Source organism: Gadus chalcogrammus, chromosome 4 (genome assembly GCF_026213295.1).
Source record: "Gadus chalcogrammus isolate NIFS_2021 chromosome 4, NIFS_Gcha_1.0, whole genome shotgun sequence".
Lineage (NCBI taxonomy): Eukaryota > Metazoa > Chordata > Actinopteri > Gadiformes > Gadidae > Gadus > Gadus chalcogrammus.
This window is the reverse complement of record NC_079415.1, coordinates 29,794,216-29,804,205: the sequence shown is the minus strand read 5'-3', so window position 1 is coordinate 29,804,205 and position 9,990 is coordinate 29,794,216. Positions and strand designations below refer to the sequence as shown.

Sequence of the window (9,990 nt, the reverse complement as noted above, 5' to 3'; positions counted from 1 at the left end):
CGCACACCAACGTACATGCAGGCACGAACACATCCACACCCAAACACACACCCAGATACACACACGCAGGCACACACAAACACACACACCTGCACCACACGCGCAAAAACACACACACTTTTTATTCATTTTATTCGCTATATTACCATGATGATTCAGCCCTTTGTTAACTCACTGTGTGTGTGTGTGTGTGTGTGTGTGTGTGTGTGTGTGTGTGTGTGTGTGTGTGTGTGTGTGTGTGTGTGTGTGTGTGTGTGTGTGTGTGTGTGTGTGTGTGTGTGTGTGTGTGTGTGTGTGTGTGTAGACCTGGCCAGCCCCGAGGGTCTGGCGGTGGACCCGTCCCGCCGGCTGATGTTCTGGGTGGACTCGGCGCCGGACAAGATCGAGCGGGCCAACCTGGACGGCAGCGGGCGCCGCACGCTCTTCCACCGCGACCTGGTGAACCCGCGCGCCATCATAGTGGTCCCTTCCACCGGGTAGGACGCCAGGACCCCCCCCTCCCTCTCTCTCTCTCTCCCTCCCCCCCCCCGCCATCATAGTGGTCCCTTCCACCGGGTAGGACGCCAGGACCCCCACCCCCCCTCTCTCTCCCTCCCGCCCCCGCCCCCTCTTCCGGAACCTAGATACAGTCACCCTTGTGTGTGGATGGGGTGTTTGTTGCAGCGTGTGTGTGTTTGTGTGTGTTTGTGTGTGTTTGTGTGTGTTTGTGTTTGTGTTTGTGTGTGTTTGGGTGTGTATTCCATTCGTCGATGTTTGTAGTTTAACTCAATGTCCCGCACATCAAGTCAAGCGCCCCGTTGGCCGCTCATCACGATCGTAGTTTTACTCTAATCCAAAGGGACTAGCAGACACCTAAGATACCTGACAGTGAAGAGGCATGCAGACACTGGGCATCGAACCCAGTACCTTTGCGCTGGGACACCCTTGCTAGCCACCCCACACCACCGATGGTTGATGGCGTTGGGAGGGTTGATGGCGTTGGGAGGGTTGATGGCGTTGGGAGGGTTGACGGCGTTGGGAGGGTTGATGGCGTTGGGACGGTTGACGGCGTTGGGAGGGTTGGCGGCGTTGGGAGGGTTGATGGCGTTGGGAGGGTTGATGGCGTTGGGAGGGTTGACGGCGTTGGGAGGGTTGATGGCGTTGGGACGGTTGATGGCGTTGGGACGGTTGATGGCGTTGGGACGGTTGACGGCGTTGGGAGGGTTGACGGCGTTGGGAGGGTTGATGGCGTTGGGAGGGTTGACGGCGTTGGGACGGTTGACGGCGTTGGGAGGGTTGATGGCGTTGGGAGGGTTGACGGCGTTGGGACGGTTGACGGCGTTGGGAGGGTTGACGGCGTTGGGAGGGTTGAAGGCGTTGTCGCAGCGTGCTGTGGACCAACCCATCCTGTACATGCACAACGTGTGTAGACAAACAGGCCACCACGCATAGAGAGAAAGACGGAGAGAGGCAGCGCCAGAGTAAGTAATCCTAGCCAGCTTTGCAAGAAAAGCATCTGCTTTTAATCTTTTCAACTAATCACAGAATCAGCAATGTTCTCTCTGTGTGTGTGTGTGTGTGTGTGTGTGTGTGTGTGTGTGTGTGTGTGTGTGTGTGTGTGTGTGTGTGTGTGTGTGTGTGTGTGTGTGTGTGTGTGTGTGTGTGTGTGTGTGTGTGTGTGTGTGTTCTTTTGTGGTTGATGCAAATCATTTACCATGGCAGCAAGTCATGAAACCCTGAAGGTGTGTTGTTAACTTTTAGGTCGATAACATGAAATATATTTTTATTGAATTCACGCCAGAACTGTCCGCCAGACTTCTTGTGTGTCGGTCGGTCTGTTGTCTGTGTGTTGGTAGAGTTGTGTGTGTGTGTGTGTTAGTGTGTGTGTGTCTCTTTGTATAACAGAGAAAAGGTATGTGAGCCCATATATATAATTTTAGGCATTAAGATGCAGAAACTTGGCAGATTGCGAGTATGTTTAAGTCATGTTTGAGAGTTGCCAAGCAGAACGGACTATCCAAGGTAATATTATACATTTGATACTGTCTGGGATTCTGGGATGGTTAAAAGTGAAGCAATGTCTCTTTTCTCATCGCAATCGAAGCTAAGTGACCCGAACTCACAGACACACGCACACACACACGCACACACGTACATACGTGCAGTCCCATGTTACATGAACCATCGCTCATGTACACACACTCCCTAACCCTTGAAGTCTTGAACTGTGTGTGAGCACACAGACAGACATAGACCATATGCTTACACACACTGACCCCCATCGGGAATTGATGTCTGGCAAACACACACACACACACACACACACACACACACACACACACACACACACACACACACACACACACACACACACACACACACACGCGAACACACACACATACTCCCATGCAATCCACTACACATGTAACCCCCCCCCCCCCCCCCCTCACACACCCACACACATGTAAGCCCAGGGCAGTGTGTGTTTGTGTGTGTGTGTGTGTGTGTGTGTGCTCTGATTGCCCATTTCATCTCCCTAACGGTTCCCTATGTGCAAGGCTGGATACGCTACATCTACACCATCCTCTGGAACACACACACACAGACACACCTGCAAGTCGATGCAGAATAAGCTCCCTCCAACCCAGCCTGTGGTTCACGTCTGAATGATAAATTCACCGAGACATGTTCTGTCTGTCATGGCCGCCTGACTCACTGTCTGTCTATGCTTCCCCGCTGGCGGCCTCACTTAGCTCACCTGGTGGGTGGAGGTCTGTCTTCCTTGTGTGCTAGTGTTCTAGTGCTATTGCCGTCCATTTTTCTATTTCCCTCGTCTCGTGACTGAGACTATAATGTTAAATACTCGGCTGTGATACGTGACATTCTTACTTACTACTCAGTCTTACTTTGCAATTCCCAAGATATCGAAAAAAGAGGCTTCCATTAAAGTCAAGGAGCGAGACTTGATCTCTGATCGCCAGGGAGGTAGTCAACAGCTACCCCCACGGAGGTTCTGAAATGTATATGGTTTGAGGTTATATATAACAATACAATAGGCGTGATATCGTTATGTTTTAAAACATACATTATGGTTCAATGGAAACTAACATCAGCCTGAATTGCACCCTGGTCTGCAGAGGGTTAACCAACAGTGCTCTCCGACGCAACGCTGAGAAAGGGCCAATGATTAATGATCAATGATCTCGGATCAATGATCAGAGGTTATACATGACATTACAATGTATACAGTGTATTTCCTTATGTCTTTATTTGTTAATTTGTTACCTTATGGCAGAAAAGGAGATAGCGCCCGGTTTAATTCTGTGTGTGTGTGTGTGTGTACATCGGTGCCGTCACCAGTACAGTTACACAGTGCAGGGCTGTCAGAGCGACCGTGTGATGCTGTACCCGGGGGGGAAACCTGAGGTCAAAGGTCACACACTGCTTTGCGTAACCTACCCGGGACCTCATCAGCGCGAGACAGGTGGTCATGGCCCAGTCAACCGCCAGCCACGACCCAGTTGACCCCCACCCTGGCCTCACCTCCTCCGCACACACAGATTGATCTTTTCTGTGTGTGCGTGTGTGTGTGTGTGTGTGTGTGTGTGTGTGTGTGTGTGTGTGTGTGTGTGCGTGTGTGTGTGTGTGTGTGTGTGTGTGTGTGTGTGTGTGTGTGTGTGTTTGTGTTTGTGCGCACAACTGTATAGACCAGTGGACACCCAACCTCTGACCACTAAATTATATGCAATTATAACTGGGTTAGAGGGAGTGGGAAACTTTGGAAAGACAAAAGGTCAGCATGGCTGCTTACGCTCCCAGTGGGTTTATTTAGCGGAAAAAACATCACTGGAAACCATGATGGTAGAAGACATATGATGGAATACACGAAGTGACACTATTTTGGAAAAATAACAAACCTTAATGCTATTTACTGAACAATATTTATAGATGATATAATTTATTTTCAATTATCTATATTCACTTATTTCTATCCCACATATGACCTGCTGTACCGTCGCGTACCACCAGTGGTGCGCGTACCACAGTTGGAAGAACACTGGTATCGATATCGACCTCTGTACATGTGTGTATTTATGTATGTGTGTGTATTTGTGTGTGAGCGGGTCTGATTGCCGGGCCGTCATACAAGCCAGAGCTCAGCGGTGGCCCCTCGCCACAAAAAACAAATCCGTCCAACAGCTCAAACTCTTGGATAAACACTCGGAGCGCCAGAGACACGAGACTCTTGGAGTGGAGCGCAGAGGAGCCCGCCGTTCACTGACACTCCGGAAACCCACCTTAAAAAAACGTCAACGATTTTAAGAATTTGTTAAAGAATTTGTCGGTCGAGTTTGAAAGAAACAGCGGAAAAATGTATACAAACGTTTTGATGAAAGGCGTACTTGTAGCTTTCACCCTCCACACAAGTAAGCCTCCCATTTGACCCCGTCCCGTTTATTTTTTCTGTAGCGAAATATACGCCCGGCCTGAGTAGCAGACGAAGCTCAATCGCGGCATGTTTATTTTGATAGCCTTTGGTCAATGTGTGCCAAGAGCACTTCGAGCAACTCAGAATACAAACCAAAAAGGGAACCCGCTGGTCCTAAGCCATCATTTGTTTTTATAAAGACCTGACCATTTTGTGGTTTATTCCGCTCCTCTCGGTCAAGTGTCTGTCGTGGAGCCACTCTCCTCCTTTCTAATGAGATGCCTTCTAAAGTCCCATGTTGCCCTTATTGTGTGATTATAATGATCGTTTTTCAAATGCTATTATTCTGAAAAGCTGAGCGTTAAGACCGATCTGCTATTTTTTTGCTTTTTAGTCTAATTTTCCGAATTGTTTTTTTCTTGGGCCCCAGGACGTTGTACTGGACCGACTGGAACCGCGAGGCCCCTAAGATCGAGTGCTCCACCGTGGACGGAGACAACAGGAAGGTGGTGGTCTCCGAGGGCATCGGCCTGCCCAACGCGCTGACCTACGACACCGAGGCCAGGCAGATCTGCTGGGCCGACGCAGGTAAGGTTACTAGCCTTAAGGCGGCTGCATGCTTCAGCGTTGGTGTTACGTTGTTGCGCAAAGTTTACTCAAAGCAATTCATGCTCCCTTTTAGGTTGCGCGTGCCAAGCAATTTACCGCCAGAACAGTAGGTGGAGTAATATGTGGAGTAAAGTTTTTCGTTGAAGACGACCTCGAGAATGACGTCTTTGTCTGTGGGAGTCGTTGGTTTGTTTATGTGCCAAAGTTTGATGATCTCCTTTCGCGAGTCATCCGATATCTTCCCGACTCTCACCGAAACCGGCCCTTGTCAGGGAGCAGCTGGCAGATTATGTTTTGTCAGATGCTGACGTGTTTCCCCACCGGTACAATGTGCTACGATTGGGTATGCGCACTGACCAATAAATATATATACATTGGTCACTTGGAAGCATGACTTTTGATTCATTAGTTATCATGTTACACAAGTTACCTAATTTGGTTTACGTCAAACTCATTAATTCATATCCATATAACAGTTTATACAACAGCTACTGCCTTGACAGATGAATGAATTATTTAAGTGTAGGACTATAGCCAAAGGCTTTAAGCTATAGCGCATAATGTCCACATAAATTATATGGTAGGCAGCATTATTAGAGAAAAGGGGTTTATTTATCAAATACAGAAAATAGTCCCACCATACACGCACACTTTTTTCATTCACTACACACTCACGCTTTCAAATTTCATTCACTGAAAGAGGCTACTGAACTTATGTTTCACACAGAACATGAACACTTATGTTTCACATAGAACGTGAACACAAAACATTACGTAATTAATTCAAATAGGCTAACACTAAAACAAATAAGGCCAGTAGGCCTAATAGAACGAATATCGGGTGACAAGTTCATTAAAATGGCTCACAATCCCGCATCAGCTGTTCGATGTCGCGCATCAAAATAGCACTTTGCCCCTGTGGAAGGGTTCGCATAATTATGTGCCAGATCGTGTGGTAGGTGGCGGTATGAAAACAGGAAATGTTATACTCCAGACAGGAAGTAGTAACCAGACGAGCAGACCAATCACAGCCTTGCAGGCTGCGCGGCTCGCGTAAAAGCTTACGTAAAAAATTACGCAAGTCTAGAAAAATCGCCCGACGCACGCAAGACGTGAGAAGTCGCGCAAGGGGGGCGCAAGGGCGCGCAAGGGCCTCTTGCGCTTGCGCTTACGCTTACGTAACTGAGCATAAATCAGCCTTTAGCCGCGCCAACCGCTACTTCGCTAAGGACACACTACCCGCCCGCTACCGTGGTTCTGTATTCCACACCTTGATGGTTTGAGGGTGTTTTTACGAGCCCATATTGACTCAGTTGAACCCTAAACCTTAGATACAGATAAAAAAATCTGTACCTAGGAAGGAGGGAGGAAAAAGGGAGGGAGAGGAAGGAGGGAGAGGAGGGAGGGAGGGAGAGGAAGGAGGGAGGAGAACGAGATCCTCTGGGAACCTTCTAAAGAGCGTGTTAAGATAGACTGGCTTCCTTCTTCCCTCTCCCTCCATCTCTCTCCCTCTCCCTCCATCTCTCTCTCTCCCCCAATCCCCCTCTCCCCCAGGCACTAAGAAGCTGGAGTGCGTGTCTCCGGACGGGTCTGGTCGAAGGGTGATCCACCCTAACCTCAACTACCCCTTCAGCATGGTCTACTACAGGAACCACTTCTACTACTCCGACTGGAGGAGGTACGGACGCCCAACACGTCTGGTCTGACTCATCTGTTTGTCTGTCTGACTCATCGGTCTGTTCGTCTGCATGTCCCTCTGCATGCAAGTGTGTCCGGGTCCATCCATCCATTCAGGGTATTTCCTGATCCTCTCTCTCTCTCTCTCTCTCTCTCTCTCTTCCTCCCCCCCCCCCCCCTCCCTCCAGGGACGGTGTGATCGCGGTGAACAAAGACACCAGTAAATTCACCGACGAGTTCCTGCCTGACCAGCGCTCGCACCTCTACGGCCTCACCATAGCAACAACCAACTGTCTATCAGGTACACTTTGGCATCGAGCCGCTGTCTTATCTGGTACACCTTAGCAACAACCAGGTGTCCGTCAGGGACCCCATAGCAACAACCAGGTGTCTTTCAGGTATGAACGCGTTGGCCATTCGAACAGGGCCACAAACGTGCCGCCTGTAATATTAATAAAAAACAATATTTAATTATATGCTTTTTATTTTTTTTATGACCCTCAGGGTCCCCACGGTATATCTTAAAATGGTATATCCTTCCCTCTTATGCCTATTAAAATGGCTATTATAACCAGGCGCCTCATTTCTAAGGTCATCCTCATGCTCACACTCACATGTCAAGGTCTGGTCGTCCAGCTGTCGCCGACACTGTGAGCTCATCCACACACACACACACACACACACACACACACACACACACACACACACACACACACACACACACACACACACACACACACACACATCCCCCTGACCCACCTGCAAAGTCCACAAACAGCTGTCCCCCCGAACACCCCCCTGCAACACTGGTGCCGTGGGTGTGTGTGTGTGTGTGTGTGTGTGTGTGTGTGTGTGTGTGTTTGGGGGGGGGGGCTTCCTTTGTTGTCGAGACGAAGGCTTGTATAATCTTTTCAACCCCCCCGCCCCAGAATTACACCACACTCACACATCTGTTTCAATTCTGTTCTCATCACCCGTGTGTTTGTGTGTGCTTGGGGTGTGTGTGATGCACACACACACAAAAAGAGACCCAAAAAAACAATGATCACAGAGCTGCCAGGGGTCTGCCTCTTATAATGAGTGTGTGTGTGTGTGTGGGTGTGTTTTGCCTGTGTGTGTGTGTGTGCGTGTGTTTTGCCTGTGTGTGTGTGTGAGCGATGATTACACAGCTGTAGGTTCTATCTGGATGCTTTTCAGGTGTGTGTCTCAGCGTGTGTACGTTGTGGTGCGTGTGTTCTATCAGCAGATGGCATTAGGCCTTTGCGTTAACAAGCGTCTTTACTCTACAAAGTGGCTCGCTAAACACGGGTTAATCCCATAACCACCACCTTTGCGCGTTGTCATCATCCACACACACACCCACACACACACACACACTCCCATCTCAGGACGCACAATCACACAGACGCACACACACACACACCTGAGAACAGACACACACACACACACACACCTGAGGACACACATACACACACTCACACAGACACACACCTGACGATAGACACACACACACACACCTGAGGACGGGCTCCGCCCTCAGCCTGCTGATGAAAGACTAAGAATGTTACATGTATGTTTTGGGAGGTCTTGGGCCCGCCTTGAACAGCGGTTCGCCCGTCACGTCACTCATAAGGTTTCCTGTTCCTGAGTGCGAGAGGGGGGGGGGGGGGGGGGTTAGACGACGGTCGCCTGCTTCAAAGACGTGTCGTAATTCGCGCCGAGGGGACGGTGATGAAAGGACAATGGTTGCGGTGCTCAGGTGTTGGGTTTAGAGGGGTTTAACAGCTGCCCCTCTCCTTCCTTTCCTCTTTGCTCTCACACACACACACACACACACACACACACACACACACACACACACACACACACACACACACACACACACACACACACACACACACACACACAAACACACATACAAACACACACTCAGGGGTGAGTGCAATAACAAGATGCTACATGTAGCGATTTGTCCAGGATGTGAGATCTGATGTTGAACTGTCATCACAACGAAACTCCCCAGCCATTTTCTTTTTCCAGAAACCCTTTTCCTGTTTTTTGTATTTTTAGCTTTTTGTGTTTTAGAAAAAAGTTTGTATTTCACGAATGATATATTTCAGGGTTTACAATGACATGAGAGTGATCAAATCACAATGCGATGGAAAATGGGCAAATAATTATTTATGACTGAACTAAACTATACATTCCTAAGGAGGTCAAATGAACATAATTCGATATCTAACTCCTAACCTCACGTAGTCCAGGTCGTAATGTAATTGGTCGAACGCCGTCATGCCGTGTGATTCTGACTCTGTGATTGGTCCATTCCTCTCTGCAGGGAGCCATTAACCCCGGATCGACCGAGCCGTCAGCAGGGTCCTTTGGTGCTATTCATATGTTGGGCTCTCCTCCGGGGGGACGAGAGAGGGCGCTATACTCTCAGAAAGAGAAGACCACCGTCCCCGTGAACACACTCCCCACTCCCTTATCCTCCATCCAAATATGAAACCTTTTTGTGTCGCCCTTCACTCGCCGTTCTGTGTTTTTGTAAATTTGTGTTATACCTCATTTTATCAACTTGTTTGTTGCTACTGGTTGTTTTTTATTCCATACCATTTGATGCCAATGAACCATGACATGAGTGGAGCTTTAAAGGAGTAAAATGTATGTGACTTGTGTTTTTTTAGTTTTTCAAATCTCTTTAAAGCCAAAGAACAAAGACAAGAGAGAGCATGTCCTTTACAATGTGATATCCGATATCATTTGCCGACAGCGTCAGTCGGTTAGCTAGGTCGGTTAGCTAGGTCTAGTAGTCAAACATCTTGTTTGGTGGTTTGCCAGTCGGGATTCAAAATAAATAAAGACATGTATGAATGGAAGAGACTCTTACTGGTTAGCTATACATGCTCAGAAGGCTGGTATAACTGAACCACTTACCCGGCCTAACGGGTTAGGGTTAGCTAACCGCCATGTGCTACCGCCCAGACCGATGAGAATCAACCCAAGTGTTCCCCACCCATCAGGTCACTGTGATCAGCACAACATCCTATTTCTCTGCACTGCTACTCCCTATTTTTCTACACGTGAGGATGTGACTTGTTATTCTACTTTTATAACTACTTTTTAAAAATCTTTCTATCTTTTTTATAAGATGTGATATTTATAACAAATAAAAATGTGATTCTGGATTGGATGGATTTACCGTGTCCCTGTGCTTTGTCTTTATGGCTGCAGCCAGCTTAAATATTAGAAGATGAATTATTATACTTACTAGTACAAGAATTTATAGTTACGTT

General features: G+C 48.3%; 1 protein-coding gene across 1 annotated transcript in view; it reads left to right on the top strand.

Moving 5' to 3' along the window:
- Positions 1-9,911, top strand: part of nid2a (nidogen 2a (osteonidogen)) — a 38,872-nt gene extending 28,961 nt beyond the window's left edge. The window contains exons 31-35 of the mRNA XM_056588406.1: positions 305-476; positions 4,839-4,996; positions 6,572-6,695; positions 6,883-6,995; positions 9,033-9,911. Coding sequence (XP_056444381.1) covers positions 305-476; positions 4,839-4,996; positions 6,572-6,695; positions 6,883-6,995; positions 9,033-9,043 — 578 coding nt within the window. The 3' untranslated portion in view covers positions 9,044-9,911. The remainder of the gene's footprint in view (positions 1-304; positions 477-4,838; positions 4,997-6,571; positions 6,696-6,882; positions 6,996-9,032) is intronic.
- The last annotated feature ends 79 nt before the right edge of the window (positions 9,912-9,990 follow it).